The 24,882-nt window shown below is 54.9% G+C and overlaps 2 protein-coding genes across 7 annotated transcripts; both read right to left on the reverse strand.

Annotated features, from left to right (window-relative positions):
- Window positions 1-757: 757 nt before the first annotated feature.
- Unc13d (unc-13 homolog D) lies at window positions 758-15,515 on the reverse strand. Of its 3 annotated transcripts, none has more exons than NM_138844.2 (32): window positions 15,214-15,515; window positions 14,501-14,536; window positions 14,180-14,287; window positions 14,032-14,091; window positions 13,877-13,943; window positions 13,465-13,645; window positions 12,529-12,573; window positions 12,367-12,435; window positions 12,163-12,232; window positions 11,914-12,018; window positions 11,702-11,794; window positions 11,522-11,625; window positions 8,891-9,008; window positions 8,695-8,819; window positions 8,473-8,563; window positions 8,334-8,390; window positions 8,154-8,251; window positions 8,021-8,072; window positions 7,819-7,943; window positions 7,577-7,697; window positions 6,984-7,127; window positions 6,697-6,795; window positions 6,384-6,590; window positions 6,171-6,239; window positions 5,121-5,200; window positions 4,052-4,157; window positions 3,905-3,976; window positions 3,358-3,441; window positions 3,141-3,261; window positions 2,842-2,965; window positions 2,262-2,458; window positions 758-1,465 (listed from the first exon to the last, which is right to left on the reverse strand). In NM_138844.2, the coding sequence occupies exons 1-32, from the start codon at window positions 15,328-15,330 to the stop codon at window positions 1,344-1,346; spliced, it is 3,267 nt and encodes a 1,088-aa protein (NP_620199.2). In that variant the 5' UTR covers window positions 15,331-15,515; the 3' UTR covers window positions 758-1,343. The 3 variants fall into 3 exon arrangements, with proteins under 3 accessions (NP_620199.2, XP_038941087.1, XP_006247764.1); XM_039085159.2 differs by having other exon boundaries at window positions 15,149-15,224; XM_006247702.4 differs by lacking the exon at window positions 15,214-15,515 and adding an exon at window positions 14,655-14,806.
- Window positions 15,516-16,413: 898 nt separating this feature from the next.
- Window positions 16,414-24,872, reverse strand: Wbp2 (WW domain binding protein 2). Of its 4 annotated transcripts, none has more exons than XM_039085162.2 (8): window positions 24,619-24,872; window positions 21,350-21,458; window positions 20,126-20,261; window positions 19,129-19,221; window positions 18,472-18,606; window positions 18,124-18,252; window positions 17,596-17,672; window positions 16,414-17,484 (listed from the first exon to the last, which is right to left on the reverse strand). In XM_039085162.2, the coding sequence occupies exons 1-8, from the start codon at window positions 24,675-24,677 to the stop codon at window positions 17,431-17,433; spliced, it is 792 nt and encodes a 263-aa protein (XP_038941090.1). In that variant the 5' UTR covers window positions 24,678-24,872; the 3' UTR covers window positions 16,414-17,430.
- Window positions 24,873-24,882: the final 10 nt, after the last annotated feature.

The following is a 24,882-nucleotide window of genomic DNA, read 5'->3' on the forward strand; positions in this document are numbered from 1 at the left end:
TCCAGGGAGGAGAGAGCTCTGCTTTTGGCCTGTAGAAATGGCTGCTGCTCATTCTGCGGTGTGAAGAGACAGCTGAAGCGGCCTAGAGTCTCTCAGGTGCAAAGGCAGCTCAGGCACCCCCAGGCCATGAAACTCCTGCTCAGCACGTTGACCTGCTGTGAGTGCTTTCCTTATTGATGGTTTCCAAAGAGTGATGGGGTCCTTCACTGTTTTTCTAAGCAGCAGACAAGTAGTCCTGCCTGGGCGGGTAATGTACATGGAAGGAAGGAGGGGGGTGTTACCAAGGAAGTCCCCACCCGAGAACACATCCACATTGGGTGCTCTGCCCAGCCTCCACTAGAGTTGTCGCCTTCTACCTGTCAGTGTGTGCACATTAACTTTCCAGGCCAGAAGCTCTGACTGCCATTGCGTAGGAGACCCTTCACACACACACACTCGCTGTCCCTCCCCACACCACGTTCCTGTCCTGAGCAGCAGCCACAGTAACTGATGTGCCTGCCAGGTGAAACGTTGGGAGTCATAGCTGAGGACCAAGGTAGGTGGCTCTGCATACGTCTGACAGCCCGAGCTTGATGCTGTGCAGGAGACCCAGCTCCTGAAAAGCCAGCACACACATACCGATGACCACTCCAGGTCCACTCGTGTCCTCTCACCTCCATGTAGTACCCATGCCCCCAGGGACAGACAGAGCTGTGATGCGTACTGAGGAGGGACACAGCACCTGGGCCTGCTGTAGGCCAACTATAGATTTTCCGAGGGCAGTGGACAATGTTTTATTTTTATTTTCACTGAGAACATTTCTAGGTGGCAGGTGTTATCTGAGGGAGGAAGGCTCTTCTGTAGACAGCCAAACTCTCCTGTGTGTGGCTCTCCATCTGTGCCTGCCCTCCTTCCTGCCAGCTCTCACCTCAGAGCCAGAGTCTCTTTTTTCCCACTTCCCTCAGTAATGGCCACCCCCTCCCTGCACCAGGGCGGCTTTGACAGAGTCCTCTGAAGTTTGTGCCCACAGCTCTGGTCCTAGTAGTCTGGCCCCACCCCAGTCTCTGGAACTGGCAGTTCTAGAAGGCAGATGGCCCTAGACACTCTGCTAACCTACCAAGGCAGCTTTTCTGGGGCAGGGGGAGGAGCAGAGAGATGTTCCTCTGAACTAGAATACGGCAGAGAACACAGCCGTGGCACAAGAAAGGATAAAGCCTGGTCATGGTGCTCCATCACCAAGGGCTGTTCTGTCGAGAACTCTGGGCCCTCCACCTACTGGTTCTGCCTATGTTACACCAGGATGAAGGGCTTCCCTGCGGCAAGGAAAACCCCAAACTTTCAGGACTCTGGCTTTGCTTCCGCTGCTATGGCTCTGTTGCGGGGGCATGCTGGGAGGCCTGCTTGGCCCGCTGCCTCCTCAGCTTCACAAAGGCCTGGGCCTCGCGATCACCCTTCCGGCTCTCCAGCAGCCGTAAAATCGGATCCCCTGTGGAGAGAACGGTTTGAGGGTCAGACTCTGGGTTAAAAAAGAGTACTGTCCCATTCTTGTGCCAACCTTGAAGAAGCTGGTGGGTATAAGCCAGCAAAATTCACAACATTTATCTCGACAACAAAGGGTTGGAAACACCATGGGCCCTGGGCAGTCCCTTGGCTGCCTGCTTTCTATGAGAGACTAGGGCTACACAGCTAACTTCATGTCTCACCCAGCCTGCTCACTGTAAAAGGCCATCTCTTCAGACTCACCCAGACTCGGGCCGACCACGGGGTGCAGGGTGTGTGAGAGGCAGGCTCTACACAACCTGCCAGTGAGGGAGACTACACCTCACTAGAGAGTTGTGAGAATGGGAGGTACCTACTGGGGTTTCTGTATGAGATGGGGTCCTCACTGGGTCTCAGACTGACAGAGATCCGCCACCTGGTTACCCTGTACTGACAGTGCTGGGCCTACAGGGGTCTGCCACCACACCGGGCCCTCAGGTACTCGGGGCGTCTCACGATGCAGGCAGAGGTACAGGAGCCTTTCTGTCACCGGATTCTGCACTATGTTCCCAGCACAGAGGTCTAGACTCCTCCCTCGTCACAGGGAAACTAATGGGTCTCCCCACAGGAGAAGTCAAAACACTGCCAGAGCTTAAATCTCACTGGTCTCTCCATTAGAGCAGAGCTTGGCTGAAATTCTCAGCAACACGAGCCACAGTGCTTGTTGTAATAGCTTCCTTCTCCCTAGAAGGCTTCTCCCTGGACACCCTGCCAGAGAGCCCAGCCCTGGGACTCGGGCCTACCATTGGGTGCAGGGTATGTGAGAGGCAGGCGCATCTGAGGTGCTTCGCCAGGCTCCACACAGCCTGTCAGTCCAGGTACCCTGCAGAGCGGTAAGAAGGCCTCTCCCTCCAGGTCATCAGCTCCCAGCCTGTCGTGGTCCAGCACAGTGAGCAGGAGGCACGCCCCGTCTTTTTGGCACGGCTCAGCAGGCACCAGGCTGGCAGGGAGTTAGTTGACAGCCTTACCTAAATATGCCATCAACCTTGCCCCCTCCAACATGTAGAGTAACCCCTTGCTGAGAAGAGGCATATGGCGGCTGGATCTCTACCACATGGTGTAGCACCCACTCTGATCCCGGGCATTTACAAGGGGTCTTGTGGCCTCAGGCCCATTTTCAACAAAGAACAGGCACCCAGGCATCTTGGATACAGCATCCTTCCCTGGATGCCTCTGGCTTCAACATATGGAAACCCACCCCTCCCCCCAGGGAAGCAAAGTCTCATCCCAGGGGTCCTTAAAGCCCATCTCAGGGGCTCCTTATAGCACAGGGTAACCAGGGAGGGACAGGAGAGACTGAGGGAAGGGTCGGGTCCTACTCACAATTCAAAGGTCTCATCAAAGAGCGGGTGAAGTTCCTTCTTGTGCTTCTGGGTCTCCCGGGGAGCCAGCTCAGGGAATTCATGTCTGGGTTCCAGTGTCAGCTGAACAAAGGGGTCACTGGAACCTAGCGAGGGGCCCAGGGCAGGGTTGCTGACCGAATTCCAGCCATCACTGTGTTCCCCCTCCCGCCTCCCAAAGCAATAGGGTGGCTCCATCCTGAGAGCTGGAAGATATGTGCTCAAAGCTCCTGCTGAACCTCTAGGGGCAGTGGGGAGAGGCTCTGGGCAGCCTCTACTCACCATTGGAGTCAAGGGGCAGCAGGCTGGAGGCACTGAGCAGCTCCACGTGCAGCTTCTGCTCAGAGGCTCGATAGGACGCCTTGACCGTGACTGCACCCAGCCTCTCAGAAGTGGTTTCCGCCTGGCACGGGATCGTGCATTAGGGATCAGCCGGAGAGGGAGTGGAGCCAGGCCCACTGTGACCCTCAGTGGGTCAGGGACAGGGGGGGCTTCTCACCTGCTGTTGGATCCGGCTACGGAAGTACTTCTGGATGAGCTCCCGGCTGGAGGCTGCCTGCAGCTCCAGGTCGCTCTGCAGAGCCTGGAATGACATATCTTCATGCCACCCTATGCCCATGCTGCAGTCAGGCACTCAGAGAGGGTAAAGTGTGGCTCTGCCATAGGCAGTGCTGGAGCCATGGGATTAGGGGGGTGCACCGGAAGACCCCGAGGCAGAGGCACCAGATGCTCTGCTTTGGAAGTCTAATCTCCCTAATGTGGGCATGCAGGGACCCTGTGCTTTGAAGGACACCACATTCAGATTATCTATTTTTTTTTTTTTGCCACAATTACAAGATCTGTAATAATTCTGGATAAGAGACCCAACTTTTTTCAGTGCGCTTGGTTTCGTGAATTACGGAACTAGTCTGGGTACAGGTGAATACACAAAGTAGGCCCGCTGCCCTGGCCTCAGGACTAGGGGCTTCATCAAAAGACCCTAGCAAGGTCCCGCCTTGTTCATCCCAATGCTCATTCCCGGCACTGCTCAGGAAGAGTGCTCTTACCAGGAAGGTGTCTGTGTGCAGGGCCTCTGGTGGTAGACCACAGCCCTCAGCATGGAAGCAGATCTCCAGGTTCTGGGGAAGAGAGGAGAGGTGACACAAGACAGGCACACACCCTAGGGTGGCTATTCTCACGGCTGGTACAATTACCTGGAGGGCGACCTTCAGCCTGCTAGAAGCCAGTGACGAGTTACGATGGGAAGCCGCCGCCTCCACCAGCACGGTAAGTGTGTGGGTCCACAGTAGAGTCAGGAGGCTGGCCGGAGGCAGACGGGAGGCAGACACAGGACAGAGGGACGGGAGGAAACAAAGATGTTCTTCAGAAAGGGGAGGCCTCAGGAACCCAGGTTCACCCTCCCTCCCCTGAGTTAGAGCTGGCAGGTGGTGTTCAAAGGAAAGGTTGCTTTCCAGAGAGTAAAGGGGGCCAGGCCAAGGGAGTCACAATTCCATCCAAGGTGCCTCTCAATGGCAGTGGGACCACAGGACACCAGCAAACCATCAGAGCGAGGGGAGAAGAACTAGACCAATATAAGTGGCCACTGTGCTCCAGGTACTGCTCTAGATCTAGGTTTCTGAGCGAAGCTATCTAGGAAAGTAAGTTCCTTCTGCTTATGTGGGGGAAACAGAACAGAACCAACCAACCAATGTTCAATAAATGGCGTGATAAAAAATGAAGGAGCCCAACTCCAGGAGCCCCGCTTTCTGTTCAGTAGATGGGCAGAACTCTAGGAGGGAGATCTGGCTGCCCAACAAGGCTTTCACACGGGGACAGGTGAGGCTCTGGGCCAGCACAGCCCTGCTCTCAGCTCCTCATGTGGCCCATCCACTCCTCACCTTGAAGCCGCTAAAGAGGAATTAAGTAAGAAGCTGGAGCCTGAACCCAGGTACCCAGAGCCTACAGTGTCAACATCCCAACCAGAAGCCTCCCCCAGGCTCCGCCCCAGCCCCCACCCTGGACTGTGGGCCTGGATCACGAAGAGGAAGGAGAAGCAGTCAGGGGCCCTCAAGATGGGCCGAGGCCTGGAGGGATGCAGGAAAGGCTCACTGTGCTCAGAATAAAAAGGACCTTTAAGGAAAGCAGTGACCTTCTGTCCCTGAAGCTGGTTCCATCCTCCAAGGAAGTCACCAAAGGGACCCCCAGCATGCTGCTGACTCGTGAGCACTGAGGCCTTGGAGACCTGGGGGCTGAGGGTGGTGCAGACCAGGTGCTGCTGGATACCTGCTGAAGTTCTCCTGGACCAGGTTGGTGTTCATGTAACAAAGCTTCACCTCCAGGAATTTCATCAGGGGCAGAATGGCCTTTGAGAGAGAGCAGGAAGGACGTAAGACTCCTCAGCTCTATTTCAGTCCTGACCTCACCCGGTTGTCCCCTTCCCCTGGTAACGGAACAAAGCTAGCGTTTGTGTGCTCGTTAGAAGAGCATCTGCCCTGGTTGCTCTCTGCCTCCCGTCTTCCTATCCTCTTGCCCTGTCTGTCTGCTCTGACTGCACCTCAGCCTGCTCCACACAAGCCTCCCCAGGACCTCTTCCCATCCCACCAGCGCGTTCTCCCTGCAGGCGCTGGCACAGATCCTTTTCCTGCTTCCTGTGGGTGGTGACTCAGCTGTCACACTCGGGATAAGGCTTTCCCTGACCACTATCAAACCCTACAACACTGACGTTCCCCAGCCCAGCCCCTTCTCTGCTTTATTTTCCCTTTAGCCCTTATTATCCAGTGCGCTACGTAAGCGTGTATACAAGCGTGCACAAGACTGCACGCGTGTTCATCGTCACAGTTATTTCGGCACTTGGCTATCTTGTATTTCCTCAGAGCAGCAGCCCTAGGGAAACAGGACTTTTGGTCACACCGACTTAGGAGCAATGCTTGAGTCAGTGTTTGGAACTGAAAAGTGTTCCCTTGGTGTTCGATGAATTAGAGGACAACTTCCCCCCTAAGCAATCAGGAGCACAGTGACACGTGAGGAGTGGGGGTCAGCAGGCTGGCATCTCAGCAGGGCAGCAGAGATGATGGGCGTTGTAAAGGGCGGGTTCCTGGACCTGCTGGGTTACAAAACCGAGCTGGGCCTCCCACACCCTCTATCACTGCTAGGGGAGCCCACACCATGAATGAGGATGCTGCGGAAGCCCGGCGACATCGCACGCGGCTCAAGGTTGAGGGACTGATCTCTCACCACCTCAGAGCCTTCAACTCCTGTCTACCCGGACTCCTATCAACCCCAGACACAGAGTTGGCCTAGAGGTGAAGGTCAACCAACAGGACAGTTACTCACATCCTCAGGCAGAATCGACCCCTTGGCATCGATGAGCTTCTGGATGTGTGTGGCAATGCCCACTTCCAACTGGGACACAAGGCAGGGAGACCACAGGAGATGGAATGAGTCAGGGGAACCCAGAGAGTTGGCTTCAGGCTTGAGTTCAGGCTCTTGGGAGAGACATCAGCTCAGGTCCTGCTGAGGAACAGTCCCCGGGGAATCAGACCTTACCTGCTCTGCCAGAGTACGGACACCGGTACGGATCTCGTGGCCCAGCCCGGCCAAGGCGCCCTGCAGCTGAGTGTGTAGCGTGTTCTGCAGCTGCCCCTGCTCCAGCACAGCCCCGACCCGCTGCTCCAATGCCTCCCATGCCAGTTGGGTGGGCAGCTTGTCGATGATCAACCGTAGTCGCTCCACATTATTTACCACCACGCACAGCTGGGGACAGTCATGGGCACAGAGAGAGGCAGGCTTCAGAACCGCAAGCACCAAGACAAGCAGATCCACCCTTACCCTGGCCAGCCCCTCAGCCGCCGGCTCTTACCATGTCAGCTGCCTGGCTCTGGTCCTTCTGAACCGCAGACAGCTCTCGGGCCCGGGCCTTTATAAGGCTGCAGTAGACCAGGGCCAGCCGGCAGGTGTCCTAGGGCAGGAGGGAGGACAGCGGATGGACCGATGGGCCGGGCTTTCAGAATGAGTGAGTAGAGGAGTCTCAGGAACTTTAAATTCAGGGCACAAGCTATGTTGGTAGTAGCTAGTAGTTTGAGAGTCTGGGAGGAAGCAGGTAGGGCAGGAGGGAGGCCCTCCCGATGGAAGGGAGGGATGTTGTACCTCCACGAACTTGACCGTGATCATGAAGGCCTCCTCTGGGTCTGGCCAGTCCAGCTGCCGGGCAGTGTGGCTAATTTGGGCAAAGCAGGTAGACAGATCCACAGCAGAAGTGCTATGCTTGGTCAGTTCACCCAGGGGTACCAGCTGGGGAAAGGGAAATGCTTAGAAAAGAAGGCTCGGGGGTTGGGGATTTAGCTCAGCGGTAGAGCGCTTGCCTAGGAAGCGCAAGGCCCTGGGTTCGGTCCCCAGCTCCGAAAAAAAGAAAAAGGAAAAAAAAAAAAAAAAAAAGAAAGAAAAGAAGGCTCGGAGCAGGCAGGTCAAAGTCCGTGCTACCACAATCAAACACAGAGCTGAGTAGAGGCTCCAGGGAGGGCAGAAGCAAGGCGCAGGCCACTGTGCCTCACCCTATAGGACACCCTAGGCTCAGGGAAGCCCTACTGAGCCTGAGGATACCAGGAGACCATACTGTGCACCCAGCTGACCTGACCAATACCCAGATGAGATGATCAGAGACATTATAGACTTCTACCAGCCAGGAGGTCCCAGAAGGGAACCCAACCATACTCTCCCAAACCTAGGGCCCCCGCCTGTACCGAGTCCATCTGTACGGCTCGCTGCACCCGCTCCAGGGCAACGCTATAGGTCCTCTGCAGCCAGGAAGGGATGGCTGACTGAAACCAGCGGTGGAAACCATCCAGGGCCAGGACTTCATGGCTGGGGAGAACAGAGGCTTAGCCTGTGGAAGGTGCAGGCTGGCCCCGGGCTGAGGCCCTTGTTAGTCAACCTTTTCCCACCTGAGTGCCTGAGTCCACCTTCAAGGCCACTTGTTGCTCACCTGTCTGAGGGGCCCAGCTGGCAGAACTCCCTCAGGCTGACATAGAGCTGAAACAGACTCTCTCCAACATCTGGAGAAACAAGGTCGCCGACCGCCGCCGTGTGGTCCTGTACCCTCTTGGCCACCTGTGAGGGATAGCTCGTTGGGCAGGGCTCTGGAGCTGGGCGGAGGGACGCTACCTAGAGATGGCAGAGGGTCTCACCAGCCATTGCAGCTCCAGGAAGGCCATGGTGAACAGGTCTATCTTGAGGACACTGGAAGAAAGGCAGCATGTGTGACAATGGCACCCACCAGGGTCCCACAGGCCCATCAGTTCCAGGCCCATAATTGCTCACTTGTGAAAAATCTTGTTCCATGTGCGACGGCACTGGTACAGATCACCCATAACGTCCTGTACCAGGCTCAGCAAGGCCTTGCCAGCCTCCAAGATGCCCTGGGAAGGATAGAGGCGTTTGAGCAGGGTTCCAGGGACAGACACTACCTACCCACGTCCAACCCCCTGCTTCAGCATCTACCTGTACCATCGGCTGGTGGTGTTGCTGCATCAGGTGAAACCATTCAACTGTGCCCATCTGTTGGAAGACGGGCAGGGAGAAGGATGGGTGACTGGGCTAAGGTACATGCCTCTACCCCCACCCCAGAGGAGACGCCTACCCGCAGGGCTTCGGAAACCAGCTGGGGCAGTGGGGCACTGTCTGGGCACAGTTCTCCAAAGGCCTTCATCTTGCACATCTGGACCAAGACTCTGGAAGACAGAGGGCTCCGTCCAGGGGTCTGCAACCCTACTCCTACCCAACTGGCCTTCTTGATCCCTCCCTGCAGGTGCCACCCCTGCACACTCAGAACTTTTGTTAGCCACTCAGGGTAGCCACTGACCTGAGGAGGGACTGCAGCCTGGACGGGGAGTCAGAGACAGACAGGGGAAAGACGGAGCGGAACTTCCGGATGAGGGAGAGGCCATAGGCCAACAGGGATGTGAAGGAGGTGGCCAACTCCTCCCGCTGCAAAGCCAGGAAGATGTTACAGGGCCACGTCACCCCAGAGCCCTGCCTACCCAGCTTACACTAGTCACCTGTTCCGCTTTGAGTCGGCCCTGGATCCACTGGTACTCTATGCTGGTGATGGGGTGCAGGAGGCAGCTGCTAGGGAACTCCAGGCTCTGGTAGAGGCGGCTGTAGGCCAACCACTGCCTGCAGAGACAGGAAGACCTCGGTGGGAACAACTTCCTGCCTGATTAGCCAGTTGAAGCTGAAGGCCAGTGAGACTCACGGGGTCTCTTAATTTCTGCAGATGCTTTTCAAGTTGCCTGGCTGTTTTTGTTTGTTTGTTTGTTGTTTTTTGAGACAGGGTCTCTCTACATGTCTCTGGCTGTCCTGGAATTCACTTTGTGTCCTTAAACTCACAGAGATCTGCCTGCCTGTGCTCTCCAGGTACTGGGATTACAGATTTGCACCACCAAACCGGCCTTACTGGACTCTCAAATTGTGCTTTGTATGGATAAACCCTTCCCAGTGAAGGGTGAAGCACGAAGCACGCCTTTAATTCTCCAACTTGGGAGGCACAGGCAGGTAGATTTCTTTGCCTTAGAAGTCAGCCTGGGGGCTGGGGATTTAGCTCAGTGGTAGAGCGCTTACCTAGGAAGCGCAAGGCCCTGGGTTCGGTCCCCAGCTCCGAAAAAAAAAAAAAAAAGAACCAGAAGTCAGCCTGGTCTACATAGCATGTTCTAGACCAGCCAGGGCTACATACAGAGACCTCGTCTGGAACATCAACAAAAGCAAAACCAAAACTGAAAAAAAAAAAAAGTCATTTTTGGGGCTAGTAAGACTCCTCGGGTAAGAGTGCTTGCACCAATTGGGGCTGGAGAGATGGCCCAACAGTTAAGAGCACTGCTGCTCTCCCCGAAGTTTGGTTCCCAGCGACCACATCAAGGGGCTCGTAACCAAGTGCAGCTAAGGCTACAGAGGATCCAGCACCCTCTTCCGGCTGGTGAGGAACCTGCACACATGTGTTATATGATCACACAGACACAGATGCACAAATAAAATGATTCTTTTTTTTTGGGGGGGGGGGTTCTTTTTTTTCGGAGCTGGGGACTGAACCCAGGGCCTTGAGCTTGCTAGGCAAGCGCTCTACCACTGAGCTAAATCCCCAATCCCTTTTTAAGTCTTTTTTACATTTATATATTTTTTTTTCTTTTTTCTTTTTTTCAGAGCTGGGGACCGAACCCAGGTCCTTGCGCTTCCTAGGCAAGCGCTCTACCACTGAGCTAAATCCCTAACCCCATAAAATGATTCTTAAAAAATTTTCAGGGCGTTTGTGAATGTTCCCACACATGTACGTGAAGGCGTGCATATAAATGTGTGCATATGTGTGAAGGCCAGAGGTCAAAGGTCTTCCTCAATCAGTCCTGAAGTTCTCCAATTCCCCTAGGCTCCTATCTCTGCCACCACCACCCCAGCCCAAACCCCGGGCTGGGATTTCAGGCACGCCAAGCCACAGCCTGCCGGGGTACTGGGGACTGAACTCAGATTCTAATGTTTTCACCAAAGCACTTTACTGAGTGAAATCACTAACTCACTAGATGATGACCTTGAACTCCTGATCCTCCTGCCTCTACCTCCCAAGTGCTCAGACTACAGGAGTGAGCCATCATGCCCGGAGAAAACTTCGGGGTCTCTTGTTTCTTTTGAAAAGTCAGATTTAGAGACTCAAGTCTCGTGCACAGGGCAATCCTCAGCCAGAAGTTCCCTTAGGTGTGTAACGGGAGACCTGACAGGGGTGATTGGCTAAGTGAGGTTACAGTGAAAGCAGGGACCAACCAGGGATAGGTGGAGGTGTCTCCTGGGACAGATACTACTCGCATGAAATGCCTGGATCCCGAAAGGGAAGCTGGCCTGTTACTGGATGACATTTCACTCGCCTCAGGACACCTATGTGCCTGAGTCCAGAAGATACACAATCACTCTCCTTTCTCCACCAGTTTCTCGATCTATGACCGACCCACAGCCAGGCCCTGGGTGGCATTCTGCTCTTCCTCCTCCCGCCCAGCACCCAGCTGGGACTTCTCTTGCCTACACCACACAGACCGGCATGCCAGTCATTCCTGAGCGGCCCTTCTTGGCATTCCCAGAAGCTGACATAGTCCAGGGGACATGATGGCCCTCGACAGACTTGTCACTTCTAGAGTTGTTTTCTTCTTTGAGACAGTTTCACTGTGTAGCCCAGGATGGCCTCATACTTGCTGTAATTCTCCTGCCTCAGCCTTTAGAAGGCTGGATTGATTACAGACGTGTACCGCCAAGTCATTTAGTATCGACTGATGGGTGTCAACTATTTGCTGCCCGGAGCCTATGGCTTTGGGAAATGGAGTGCAGCAGAGGCAAGGACTTGAGAGATAGAGACAAGGTCAGTGAGTGACCTGGGGGTCTGGGGATTTGCTCTGAAAAGAAGGACACAGTACCCTTCTCTGTTGGACACGCAATTCCAGCACTCCTAGTGCATGCATAGGACAGCTAGAATCAGTTGTGCACAAAATCTCCAGATTTGAAAGTGTGTTAATGGACTCCAAACTTAAAAAAAAGAAAACACAGCTTGGACCCCAGAGCACACTCTGGAGAGTCGTGCTTTGAGCCGCCAGCCTGGAGGTGGGCGGGGCAGGGCACAGAGGTCTCCTCGGGATTCTGAGCGGGGTTAGTGTACTCACGCCATGGACTGGTGGAAGTCTGACAGGTCCTTCTGGGTGGCGTGGAGAAAGAGGATGGTGACGGCCTGGGGACTCAGCGATGCGTCCCAGGAGGTACCGCCGGCCTAAGAGAAATAGTAGATGCGTCTCAGGACCTGACAAGTGGCCCTGGTGGTACCCGGCTCGGAAAGACAGCCATACCTGGTGCTGTGTGACTTCATGGGACACCAGCTGCTGCAGTAGGTGAAAGTGTACAGTGTAGCTGGGCTGGGAGCGGCTGGCCACCGTGGCTCTCTGTAAGGAGGTCAGCAGGCTATTGGTGAAGCCCTATGCCAGGTACAGCCAGTTCTCCCCAACCCAGGAAGGCCACCAATCAAGGATGATGGAGCCACTAGCCCAGGCTCTGGACCTACCCGCTTGTGAATGAATTGGAACTGCAGGTGACACTGGCCGCGGTCTGGGTAGGTCTCTGTGCAGGGCTCTAGCGGGAACCACTGATCCTCTCGGCAGCGCAGGTCCTGAACAAGCGAGACATGAGGTGATGCGCATCAGGATGTGCAGAGCTGAGGCAGAGACAGGTCAGCAGTCAGGGCAGCACCCAGCTTGGGTTGGGTCAGCTCCTGTCTTTGCCTCTGTCCTGGCCCCTCCCCCCTGGCTCTCACCTGCAATCTTAGCATCACATTCCCCAGAAAGTCGTCCTGGCCTTTATCCTTCCGAGCTTCTTTAAAGATCCTGTTTTCAGGCAGATTTGGTGAGGGTTCGGCCACCTGGGCACGCAAGGGCAGAGCCTGCCTTCCAGAAACCGGGGTGCACATGGAAGGGCGGGGGGGGGGGGACCTTCCTCCCTATGAGTCTGCCACACTCACCTCCTGAGCCCATGCAGGTCTGTGAGCTCCCCGAGCTTGTGCCTGACAGACTCCACAGTGTCCAGGTCCCTGGAGGCCAGAGGTTTTAGCAAGGGGGCAGAGAAGGGGCCTGTGACCTCACAAGTTTGGTCCCTCCTCCCCAGGGTCAGGCCTGCCACTCACCACATGTCCAGGTGAAAGCTTGCGTTAGTTATATCCTCAAACTCCCTTTAGGGAAAAAAGAACATGTATGCTTAAGAACCTTCGCAGGGTAGGTTACCCGGTGCACATCCATGTCAGACCAGACCAGACCATCCCCAATATCACCCACTATGAAGTTGTAGCCCCTTCCTGCCTACTTCCTCCCTCCCTTTTGTTTTCTTTTTTTGTTTGTTTGTTTGTTTGGTTTGGTTTGGTTTTTCCAGACGCGGTTTCTCTGAGTAGCCCTGGCTGTCCTGGAACTCGCTCTGTAGACCAGGCTAGCCTCTCGACCTGTCCTCCTGCCCCTGCCTCCTGAGTGCTGAGGTGAAAGGTGTGTGACACCAGTGCCCGGCTGGCTTTTTCCTCCCTTTTTATTTTTTTCTCATGGGAGCAGGATCTCACTATGTAGCCTTGGCTCATCTGGGACTCAACTATGTAGACAAGGCTGGCCTTGAACTCACAGAGATCTACTTACCTCTCCCTCCCAAGTGCTGTGATTTAAAAATCAGCTAGCATGGCTCCTCCTTCCTAAATGCCTAAACTACTCTACCTTTTTCAAGGAAGGGCTGCGGTGTCGCCTGGCCACCACTCACCCGGAGCAGCCAACTCTGCCTCCTTCAGTACTATAGAGCGTACTTAGTGACGTGGCAGGGTCTTGCCACATAGCCTAGGTTAGTCTTGAACTTGCCATCTTTCTGCCTTACCCTTGAGTGCTAGGGTTACAGGTATGTGTCACTACATCGGGCAGGTATGTGTTTGACATTTACGTCACGGGTCCGTCCTACGAGGATGAGTCTCCCTCCGGCTCCTCCTGAGAACTAAGGACTAAGCCGTGTCTGTGTCTCTTGATCCAGAAAGATCAATGATCCAATTATCTAGAGAAACCTTATAGAGGGTGGCTGGGACAGGGCCACGTACAAGATAAAGGTCTCGTCCCAGACGGGATTAAGTGTCTGGGTCTTGACTTGGGTGCGATGGGTCTCCTCTTCAGGGATGGTGTGCCTCACCACGGCCTTCTGCCGACGCCGGGACACAGGGCTGCCCTCCGGCACACCAACCTTCTGCTCGATGCCCAGCAGGCAATAGGGGTCGCTGAACCCTAGGAAGGAGTGAGAGACGAGACTCCAGAGAGTTAGCCAGCTTCCCTTGGGATCCCATGAGCCTCAGTGGGGCCCAGCCTCCTCCTGAGACAGCCAGAATAAGGTCCCCCGAAACTCAGCAGCTAAGTGCAGGAGGTTAGCAGCTGGGGGGATCTTTGGAAGAACTCTGGAGAAGACTTCAAGGCCGGACTATGAGAGGAGAGGTCATCTGGGGCACCTTAACCACTCACCGCTGACATCCTTGCCCAGAATGCCCTTGGCCTGTTTCACTGTTGCCTTCAGACAAAATATTGGCTTCTGTAGGGATGGGAGGAGGGCTTGCCTGAGTTCCTGAGAGGACCGTGCTCCTTCCTTGCCCAGGACGACTGGAGGGGGGGCAGTTTACCTCAAGCTCCCTGACACGCTGTAGCATCTGCTGGTGCTCCTCGGGCTGCACCTGGAAAGCCTGCAGGGGCAGAGGTGTGGGAGGCTTGGGACACAAGATGGTGGGAAGGGAGGGCTGAGCCTGGCGGGAGGGTAGAGGCTGGGTTTACCTCCTGCAGATAGCACAGCAGTTCCGAGGCCTCCTTCACATGGTTGGGCTCTGGCTGACCCAGGCGGTGCAGGATGGTATAGAGGGCTTCCTCATACAGCAGGTCCCGCTGAGACATAGCAGGGTCATCATTACCCAGCAGTCCTCCCCAAGACCCTCACCTCAGGCCCAGAGAAAGGGACAAAGTGGCAGATGAGGTTGAGACCCAGTGTGATCTCTACCGGGCTGCTGCATCCTCAGACTCTGGGGCTGAGGGGCCTCCCCCAGAGAGGCTGTAGAGCTGCTTCCCACATCCCCACACTCTCCCAACCCCTCCCCTTACCTCCTCCGGGGAGAAGTGGTGGGATTGAACCTGGACCTAGGAGCAAGGCGGAAAGACACCGTGTCCCTGGAGGCCTTTCCAGCCAGGCAGGAAGCCTATGCCTTAGATAGTGGAACCCCAGCACCTCAGCCTCTGGGCCCCCGATGTCCCTCACCTGTTCCAACATGAGGCTCCCTGAAGGGCAAACCCCTGGGCCATCTTGCTCATCCCCTGTACTGCCATGCCTGAGGTCCATGGGTGTTCAGCTGACCCAGCTGTGGGCTCTCTAGCACCTGCCCCCCCTTCCTTCCCCAGAGGAAACAGCAGTGCTTATCAGACGGCCACCCGCTCCTCACCCCAGCAGCGGAAGTGAGGCCTAGTAGCAGAGGTGGGCGAGTTGGGGGAAACAGCCGGCAGGTCTCCGGTGGCTCAGAGGGGGTCCCTAAGTAACCTAGGTAACCTACAGTCATTAAAGATAGTTTCATGGAGCTGGAACCTTCAAAGCTAGAGGAACAGGAAGGGCCTGAGGTACAGGTCCACCAAAGAGAAAGGGACTAGAGAAGCCCACCGTGGCTCAGAGAACACTTGGTGGACCTCTCTGCCCACCTACAAGGGTATGCCCAGGGCCATAGAGGGCAAGTGGGTGGGGAGAGACAGCCCGCCTCTCACCTCTAAGCCCCAAGACTACTGAGCACCCCAGGTTGGCTCTTCACCCCTCCTGTAGTCACTCCTACCTCCGGGGTGGCTTGGGGCGGTGGATCCTGCAGGTCTCTGACCCTGCGGCGCCTTATCTTGACGGCCTGGCGCAAGAGTGGAGGGCGCCGCTGGGGGTGGGAGAGGTGTGTCGCCATGGTGGTTGGCTCTGCCCTTCACTCCGCCACCCCCCAGCTGCCGGGTGGAAACAAGGAAGCCGCAGGGTGATGCAAAGAGCCCCAGGGTACACTCTGCCGAGGAGGGTGGAGGGATGGAAGGGTTAGGGTGTCACTGCCTTGGCGGGGCCTTCTCCAGGTTCCCAGCAACTCCCTTCAGCCTTGATCCCTGCCAGATCTTCCTCAGCCAGGAGAAAGTGGACCCAGTGGGCCGGCAAGCCCCACCTACTCTCCCACAGAGGCTCTGGGGAGAGTCCAGAGCTCCTGGACAGGCTAAGGCAGCTGCCTGCCTCAACTATGCCTGGGCCAAAGTAGCCAGCCGAGATCTGTGGCGTTCTCACCCTAGGGTTTTCTGAATGGGCACCAGATCTGGGTCAGGGTGGGGCAGGCTCAGGGCGGTGGCTCCGGAGAGGCTAGAAACAAGAGGCGTTCCTCAGCCAATTGCTCAGCCTGCTCCACCCCACAGGTGACATTCCAGGAAAGGACAGAACTGCTTTGTGTTAGCCAGGGATGGGGAGAAGGGACATGAAGCCCAGCCCTACCACTGACATCAGGTCAGGGTACTTCACTAGCCCTGAGGCCCCCGGGGGTGGTGGCAGAAGAGGTGGCGAGGCCTTGGAGCAGCCTTTGCACATGGGAGCATTTTGGTCAGGAGAGGACACTGCGGCACTGGAATCTCCCACAGCTCTTTGGCTCACTTCGAGCGGGGTGCGGGGTACAGGTCGGCTAAAGACTTTGCTTTATTCCCACGGTAGGTCGTCTTCTTTAGGTAAGGCAGCATGGAGGCACACACCATGGTAGCCAGCCCAGCAACTCTCCCTCACATTAGTCCTGGCATGCCTTGCTCAGGAGGGGATTGGAAGCAGCAGATGGGACACAGGCCTCTCTCCTGTCCCCCGCTGGCAGTGTGTGGCACACGCACCATCCCAGACAGGTGCGGTGCCTCTGTTAAGGAGACTGAGAGCCACACGAACACTCTTAAGACTCAGTGAGGAGGAAGCTGGCTTCTAGCTCCGCCCCCAGCAGCCACCTCACCCTGGTCACCACACAGGAGTCAAGTGAGCATCCAGTCACTTCATTTTTTTTACTATTTCACAGTTGTAGCAAACAAATCAAGGTGCAAACAGGGTTTATTTCACATTAATATATTAACTGGACTTTTTGTGTCAAATAAATAGGAATTCTCTTTAAATAACCATCTCCTTGTTTTGCATCCAGACCAGGAACAAACGAGAGCAACTCTTAGTGCATCCAGGGGGCGAAGCGCATGGAGAGGCGGGCTTGGGGTATAGGTCATGTGGTTGGAGGAATCCCAGACCAAAAGGCCCAATGGGGCAGACATGCATTCTCTATCGCTCCTGCAGAGAAGGCCCTTGTGAAGGGAAAAGGAGAGTGAATAATCCCCAGAAACACCAGCGGAGGGATGGAGGGGCAGGGGGGCGGAGGGGCAGAGGGGCTTCCTCTCTGCCACAGTGGCTTTGCTTCTGATGCCAGCCACTGGAAGCTCCAGGTAAAATCCCTGGAAGCAACAGAAAGAACAAGCGAGGCCGGGTGAGTGTGACTGTCTGCTGGGACAGCGGCCTTCCAGGGCCAGGCACACGCGGGGGGGGGGGGGGGGGGGGAAGGAAGGGGAAGGAATGTGAACATGACTGGGCAGGGCCTGTGGGAGACGAGGCTGGTCTTCTGAGCCCAAGAGATGAAGAACAATGGTCACCAGGCTCAAGGGGCTGGACAGCAGTAGAGGAGTGGCCAGAGAGTCCCTCTGTGTGTGTGTGTGTGTGTGTGTGTGTGTGTGTGTGTCCACTATCATGAGGAACAAGGGGTTACCCCGTGCTCCTGTGAGCTCCAGAGATGGTTAAAGGGAGGCTGGGTAGAACAGCGCTGAGAGCTGAGCTAGGGTGGGAAGCTGGGACCCTCTCAGAGGCCAGGAGTTCCACCTTTCTATCAGGGCTAGCTCCTGCTAACTTTATACTTAGGCCTGGGGAAGAACAGGGCCTTCCCTGGCCTCCTGGAATCCCAGATGCAGCTCCATGGGAGGCCCAGGAAGGGGTCTTCAGGTAAGAGGCAGGAGGTGGGCAGGGTCTACTGGGTCTTCTTGTCTTCTGGAGGGTAGTAGGGTGGTGGTGGTGGCTGGCTCTAGAGAAAAAAGCACAAAGCTCCCATGAGACATCATAGGACTCTCTGTGCTCGCTTCCAACACCAGCTCCCAGCCTGCGTGACTGAGAAGGCGGTCTCCTGCCAACTCACCGTGGGCATGTAGACATTGTGTGGGTTGCCCGGGTTGTAATAGGCGCTGGCAGCGGCTTCTGCAGCCTTGGCCTCAGCTGTGAACACAAACACACAGGAGACGGCAACAAGCAGTAAGCCTCTCCTCACCCTCACCTGAGTTCCTAGGATCATTTGTAGATGAGAACACCGAGGCACAGAGGGTGACCGTCTGGGTCCAAAAAGGTCACCACAAGCCAAGAAGCCACCACAAGCCAAGGAGCTGCAGAGGCCTCATCTCATTGTACCTTCAGATTTGTGTTCTGTGGCACCTGGGATAGAACCTAGGCCACCCCATTCAGGCAAGTGCTCACTGAACCACACCCAGCCCTTGGAATATAGCTCTTCACCACCAGGCTACCGCTTGTTGATGCCCTTGGGTGGTCTGTAACCCAGGCCCTTCGTCACTCGAGGGTCAGTAGTCTCCAGCCATTGTGTGGAGTTCTCTGTAAGATCTTGGGGAAGAGAGGGCTGGCCCTGAAGGACAGCTAGAAGCTGAGGGGGCCTCACCTGCAGGAGTAGGGGGGGCACTGGGGCCGCTGACGACGGGAGGCTCCATGGGCCCAGGATAGGGTGGTGGTGGGGGCTGTACATATCCCATGGCCCCGTCCATCATAGGAGGCCCAGGGTAGAACTCTGCTTGGGAAGAGAGCGACAGAGACAGTGAGCGGCCTACTTGGGTCCCTCATAAGGCTACATCTGGAGTGGCTGTCCTATCTAGTTCCTTGGAGTGCCCTCTAAACTCTCCAGTGTCTGTTAGGCCTAAAGCATGAAAGGCACATCTCCCCTCGGCAGCTTGAAGGTATGGTTAGTGGGTGGGTGCGGAGGCTGAGTCTGGGCAGCAGAGGACACACTCACCGGGTGGGGGCGGTGGATAGGGGTAGCCAGGAGGGCAGGGGTACATTCCATTGGCGACTGGTGGGGGAAAGACATAGGCCCCGCTGGGCATGTAAGGGTACCCATAGGCTCCATTGGGGACTTCACCTCTGGAGGCTATAAGTACAAGGGGAGAGAGGCATGAGTGTCACCTGCTCCAGGGACTGATGGGCCCCAGGACTGTGCCCACAGATGTGCCCTACCACCATTCCACTGCCCACCCCAAGGGGTCTGCCTAGGTCACCATGTGGTGAGGGGAGGGTGGAAAAAAAAGGCCAAAGGGCAACATGGTGGGGTCAAGGACAGGCGTCAGAGGAAGCGAGGGAGAGCTGTGCTGGGGGGGAGGGAGTATGAGAATGAGCCCAGCACTGGGTGATTTACAATGGCGGCTGGATGGTAGTTTAGTAGCTGGGTTTTTTGTTTGTTTTTCAGTCCAAACATTCTGCCAGAATGTTGCGTGCCTGCTCTGGGCAGAGGAAGCCCACAGAGGGTAATTACAGGTTTCTTTCCCCAAACTTCCCAGTCCTGTCAGCTGGGTCCAGGTATTTACCTCCTGGTGCTTATGATACAAAATAAAAGGACAAACAAAAAACCCATGTTTGATGAGTCCTTGGCCCTGGCTTTCAAGGGCTTGGATACCTTGAGATGCCACCTGGAGCATCCGCTGCCCAAACTCAATGGCACCCCCTGCTGTGAAGGTCAGCTTGTAGGAGGCAGAGCCTTCCCAACCACCTGAGAAGGGCAAAACGGTCAGAGTGAGAAGGAGACAGGTTCAGGGCAGAGATGGCTTGTTCTCTCCTGTTCATCGTCAACAGTGAGGCCTGTCTGGAGGGCTCCTCCCCAGAGCCCACATAACACCCCGAGCTGCCGACTGGCCGGGCTCCTGCTTGGGGGTCTCATCCTCTCAGCAGGACTTTCTCCACTCCCAGCACCAAGACCATAGAGTTGATTGTAGAGCCAAGAGCGAGGGGGAGGTGGGGAGGCCTCTCTCCACCTGACAAAGCACACGACAGCTCTCCTGGTAACTGACATCAAGGTTCGGGGGTAGAACTCTCCTGGTAAGGGGCCTCAAGACAAAACTTGGCCCCTGTAGCCCAGAGTGAGGCTCACACAGAACCCTATGGAGTCTGGAGTCGCCACAAGGCCAGGCCCCATGGAAGGCTCCTCCCAGGAATAGAACAAAACTTCCAAACCTAAAACCCGGGCCCTCCCTAGGTAAAAAGAAGCACCTTTAGGCTTGGCCTTGCGCTTGCTAGGCAAGTGCTCTACCACTGGGCTAAGTCCCCAACCCGCACCTTTAGTTTTAACTTCTCTCTTGGGCTCACTTTCTGAACTTCCCAGCTCTTGGTAACCATTAGCCTGGGTATCAGAAGTTAGTTCACAGCTAGGGGCTGGAGAGATGGCTCAGTGGTTAGGAGCACTGACTGCTCTTCAGAGTTCAATTCCCAGCAACCACATGGTGGCTCACAGCCATCCGTAATGGGATCTGATGACCTCTGCAGTGCAGAGCACTATATACATGGTAAATAAATAAATCTTAAAAAAAAGTTCTCAGCTAGGAAGTAGAAGGCTTAGGCAAGGAATCTGAAACAGCTATTTCCAGGTGGCAGCCAGAGATGCTGAGCTTGTCACCTACCTCCTGCTTCAGCTTTCACTGTCCCCTTAATGAAGTTGGCACCAAACACCGGCTGCTTGACCTCACAGTCCTTCATCAGGTAGAAGGGCATCATGAAGGACCGCATGGCATCCTTGCCCTTGGACAGAAAGATGACCTGTGTGGAGCAGAGACCAGGCCGTCAGAGCCAGAGCACAGGCAGCCCAGCCGCTAGTCCCGGACACTCTCTGTGTGCTTGGTCTCTTCCTGGCGTCAGAGGAGGGAGTGCAGCCCACTGGCAGACACGTGGCTCCTCCCAAGCGCAGCCTGGAGACAGCAGACTGAGGCGTGCACACGAGGAACCTGCAGGTCCCAGTGAGTGAGGACGCCGCACTGGCTTCCCTCCCGACACAGGCTGGCAGGTGTGGGGCACACAGGAGGAGCCTGGCTCCTGTGCTACGCACTAGGTGCAGGCAGAGCTGACGGAGGCTGGGGGTGGCAGAGCCTGTGCTCATACAGAATGGAGCAGCTTTAAGGGTCCAGGAGAAGGGATCCTTGTGACTTCCTGTAGGTCACACTTTGCCTGACAGCCACATTTATGTTGTATTTGTGAGGGTTGGTGTGCACATGCCACAGTGCACATATGGAGGTCAGAGGTCAGTTCTCTCCTTCCACTTTGTGGGTACAAACCAGCAGACACTCAAGCTAATGGAAGATGTGAATGCCCCAGAGGTGGGCATTGTGAGAGGGGCCATCATGAAAATGTGCACCTGTTCTTCTTCCAGCCATCTGCACAGCTCACCTGGGGAAGCCACAAGCACAGCCCCTTTCTTAAGTCACTTACATTACTCAGAGCCCATAGGGCTCACTCTCAAATGAGGCCGATTCTGCAGCCCGGCACCACTCACTCTGCAGGGCTCTGCTGGGCTCTCTGCCCAGCCTGGAGGTTGGGGCCCTGCTACGACATCCTGTTTACCACGTTCATCTCTCTGACTGTGCATGAGGCTACTCCAGGCAACTCATCCCGGCAGCTGTAACCTACCCCAAAGAGATTTTTGTGGAATCTGCATGGCCCAGGTCAGGAAAGCAGCACAAAGGGCTCGTAGTTCTAGAATCCAGGATCGTGTGACAGAGAAACAGACCAAGCAAGGCACTAACAGTCCCCAGGAGTCAGAGGCCACTGGTGTCACAAGACTGAAGCAGACACACACATGACCCTCTGAGAGCACAGAGCCTCTAACCCAACTGTCCTGCTATACAACTTACCCGGTATGGAGTTAGGTAGACGGTGCCTTTCTTGGTCCCTTTGAAGGCCTCTGGTACATTCTTCATGTCGTTGAATGTAAGTTCCACATGATCATAGGACATTAAGATGCTGTGAAGAAAAAAACAAAACAAAAACAAAGGGGCCACTATCAGTTATTCTAGTCGAGACAGTCACTCAGAACAGTGTCTCATCAGGAGCTGTGATGAAACCATCGACACAGCCATCAAGAGGAACAAGCCAGGTCTACGACTCTCCCACCTGCGATTTCAACAGCCCCATGTGACCAGGCGAGACAACCACCTTCCCCTCCCTGGCTGGATTAGATCACCTGGGTTTGGCTTTAGTTTGCTCCTGAGCCCTGTGAGTGGGGTTCTGGCTGGGGGTGTCTGGATCAGGGTTTTGCATAGCTCAGGCTGGTCTTGAGCTTGCTAAGTTCCTCCTGCCTCCACCCCCCAAGCTGCCGGGAATATAGCCTTGTACCACCATGCTGGTTTCCTGAGGTGCTAAGGCTGGAGCCTAGGGTGTGCATGTATGAGAGCACTCCACCCACTCAGTCCCAGCCAGAGATCTTTTGTTAGTGTTTGCAAAACTTAATCTATGCTGGGCAGTGGTGGCCCAACTTTAATCTCAGCACTCAGGAGGCACAGACAGGTGGGTCTATGAGTTTGAGGCCAGCCTGGTCTACGGAGTGAGTCCCAGGATAGCCAAAGCTACAGAGAAAAACAGCTTCAAACCAAACAAATAAAAACCTAATATGTGGGCTGGAGAGATGGCTCAGTGGTTAAGAGCACTGACTGCTCTTCCAGAGGTCCTGAGTTCAAATCCCAGCAACCACATGGCGGCTCACAACCATCTGTAATGAGATCTGATGCCCTCTTCTGGTGTGTCTGAAGACAGCAACTGTGTACTCATATAAATAAATACATCTTTAAAACAAAACCTAATATGTAAACAGTCTAATGGGACTTGGGGATATAGCTCAGTATTATCTAGTATGGTCAGGCTCTAGGTTCAACCCTAGCACCAATGAAGGAAGGAAGGAAGGAAGGAAGGCAGGCAGGCAGGCAGGCAGGCAGGCAGGCAGGCTGGCTGGTTGGTTAAAGACATGACTCTGTACTTGCATTGGATCCCCTGAAGCTGCAGTTACAGGTGGTTCTGAGCTGTCCCATATGGATGCTGGGACCTGAACTTGGGTTCTCTGGGAGAACAGGAAGTGTTCCTAACTGCTGAGCCAGCTCTCTAGCCCCTAATCCAAGCTTCTCTAGCTGGATTGGCAGAAACTTCTGCACACAAAGCCCTTGAGGTAGGTGTGTGTGTCTTGCACATGCACTCAATTCTCTAGAAAGAGTCACAGCTTTTTTTTCTTTTTCTTTTTTTGAGACAGGGTTTCTCTATGTTGCCCTAGCTGTCCTGGAACTCACTCTGCAGACCAGGCTGGCCTTGAGCTCACAGAGATCTGTCTGCCTCTGCCTCTTGAATGCTGGGCCTAAAGGCCTATTACCACCTCCTCCCGGCAAGTTCACAACTTTACCTCTATCAGTGGTTTGTGAATTAAAAACTCATGTTTACTAAATTCCAAAGTCTGAGTGTATAATTAAATTTCAATCGTTGCCGACACATGTTTCACAAGTGTGACTGAAGCTATTGCTTTGAGCCCTACTGGTAGCAACAAGCTATGAACCAGGTGCCAAGACCCAGGAGGGTAGATGCCACCTAGGTAAGACTCAGTTTAAGAGACAAAAAATTCCCAGCATGGTAGCACATGCCTTTAATCCCAGCACTCAGGAGGCAGAGGCAGGTGAATCTCTGTGAGTTCAAGGCCAGCCTGGACTACAAAGTGAGTCCAGGCCAGCCAGGGCTCTATTACACAAAGAAACACTGTCTCGGAAAAACAAACAAACAAAAAATGGTATCACTCCCAAATACTGAAACTAAATAGCCCTGGTTTGTGGCAGCACAGGCCTGAACTCCTCAAAAGCCTGAGGTAGGAGGATTGCCTCAAATTCAACCAACCTGGGCTACAGGAATGAAACCGTTCCTCAAAAACCAGAGAGACTGGTAGAGGTGGGGACAGTCATTAAATGGCATCAGAGTACTTGGCTCAGACAAGGTACTGGACAGAGTACACCAGAGAACAATGTAAGGTTTCTCAGATTACAGGATAAAAACGTCCGAGTTCATATGGTTTCATTCTTCTGTCTCCTCCCTTCCCAAATACTCTTTCTTGGTGCAGTAAGTACAGGGGGCAGCTCAGGTTAAAATGGTCAGCAGGAACATGTGCTGGCCGGCCCCTTCTCAAGACCTATGCACAGGAAGTCAGCGTAACCTGGCTGTGTCACTGCACACCTTCTCCTCCGACTACTCATCAAGCTCCCCAGGTGACAGGTCCCAAGACGGGCGCTTGTCTACACTGGGTGTGGCTCTGACCTCCATCATGTCTCCCGTGGCCCTCAAGAAGTTAATTCAAGCCCGCAGAGTGCAAGTCAGGAGAGTCCGATTTTCAAGGAACAAGGAACAAGAGAAGTCCAGCAGTTCAGGGAAGGGTGGAGAAAAAGGAATCTTAAAGTTGGGAGACCTTTGTTCTGGGAACTGACGGAGGCCGTTGAGAATTCAAGAAAACAAGGCAAGAGACAAGCCTTAATAAGGGTCACTGGATTAAGTAGTTGACAGACATTTAGTTCTATCTCGAGGGCCTCAGCCGTTCTTTTGGAACCTGAGAAGTTCTGGAATATACGAGAAAACCGTACAGGAGTTGTTTTAAGCCTACTGACTTCGGGGCCAAGTTACCTTCCTTCAATTCCCATCTGTTACTCACAGCACTATGGTCTAAGTCATGTTATTTATCCTCACTAGGCCTCACTTGCCCTACCCGTAAAAGAGTTACTGCGGCAGGCGATTGTGTATTATCTGAAGTAGAACAGACGCAGCACAGTAAAGACGTCGTAAACGCCTAATAAACAGCCACTACGTTTTTAAGACTTCGTTTGGAAGGGGTTCAAGAAATCATCCCAGGGCCTCACTCATCTTCCCAAACAAACCCTGACACCATTCTCCTGCCCCACCCCCACCCAGCACCCCAGCTGATCAGCACCCCGGCCCTCCCCCACGACCCACCCACTCCCTCCAGCCCCGCCTCCGGCCGTTACCACCCCTTCCCCCCCACCCCCAGCGCTCCATCAATTTCCTTCCCCACCATATCCCACCGCCCACCACACAGAGTGCGACACCCCCACTTCGAGCCACCAGGATCCTTCCGCCGTGTTTTCACCTCTCAGTGTTGTTGACGATCACTCCGCCGCCCTCTGAGTGATTCTTGTTGAGCGCCATAGTCTCTCCACAGGGGTCCCGAGACTCGCAATGCCCTGCGCTTGCGCTGGTCTTTGGCCCGCCTCTAGTGGCGTCGTTCGTATTACAGTCAGCCAATCATAGCTCGTCCGCGTAAGCTGACCAACCACCTGATCTGGACTGTCACGTGGGGAGAGTTTACTCCCTCTTCCCCTCCCCCAAGTTGCACCTGCATCACAAACAAGCA

The sequence above is a fragment of the Rattus norvegicus genome, chromosome 10 (assembly GCF_036323735.1).
Source record: "Rattus norvegicus strain BN/NHsdMcwi chromosome 10, GRCr8, whole genome shotgun sequence".
NCBI classification, from domain to species: domain Eukaryota; kingdom Metazoa; phylum Chordata; class Mammalia; order Rodentia; family Muridae; genus Rattus; species Rattus norvegicus.

What these genes read in the sequence shown, in the direction of transcription:
- Unc13d (NM_138844.2), bottom strand. Translation starts at nt 15,330, where the DNA reads ATGGCGACACACCTCTCCCACCCCCAGCGGCGCCCTCCACTCTTGCGC. An exon ending in TCTGGGCAAGGATGTCAGCG is followed by an intron (nt 13,646 to 13,876) that starts GTGAGTGGTTAA and finishes ACTCCTTCCTAG; the next exon opens with GGTTCAGCGACCCCTATTGC. An exon ending in CACATACCCTGCACCCAATG is followed by an intron (nt 1,466 to 2,261) that starts GTAGGCCCGAGT and finishes TTCTCTCCACAG; the next exon opens with GGGATCCGATTTTACGGCTG.
- Wbp2 (XM_039085162.2), bottom strand. Translation starts at nt 24,677, where the DNA reads ATGGCGCTCAACAAGAATCACTCAGAGGGCGGCGGAGTGATCGTCAAC. An exon ending in TCTACCTAACTCCATACCGG is followed by an intron (nt 20,262 to 21,349) that starts GTAAGTTGTATA and finishes TGCTCCACACAG; the next exon opens with GTCATCTTTCTGTCCAAGGG. An exon ending in GCTCCAGGTGGCATCTCAAG is followed by an intron (nt 18,607 to 19,128) that starts GTATCCAAGCCC and finishes TTGTACTTATAG; the next exon opens with CCTCCAGAGGTGAAGTCCCC.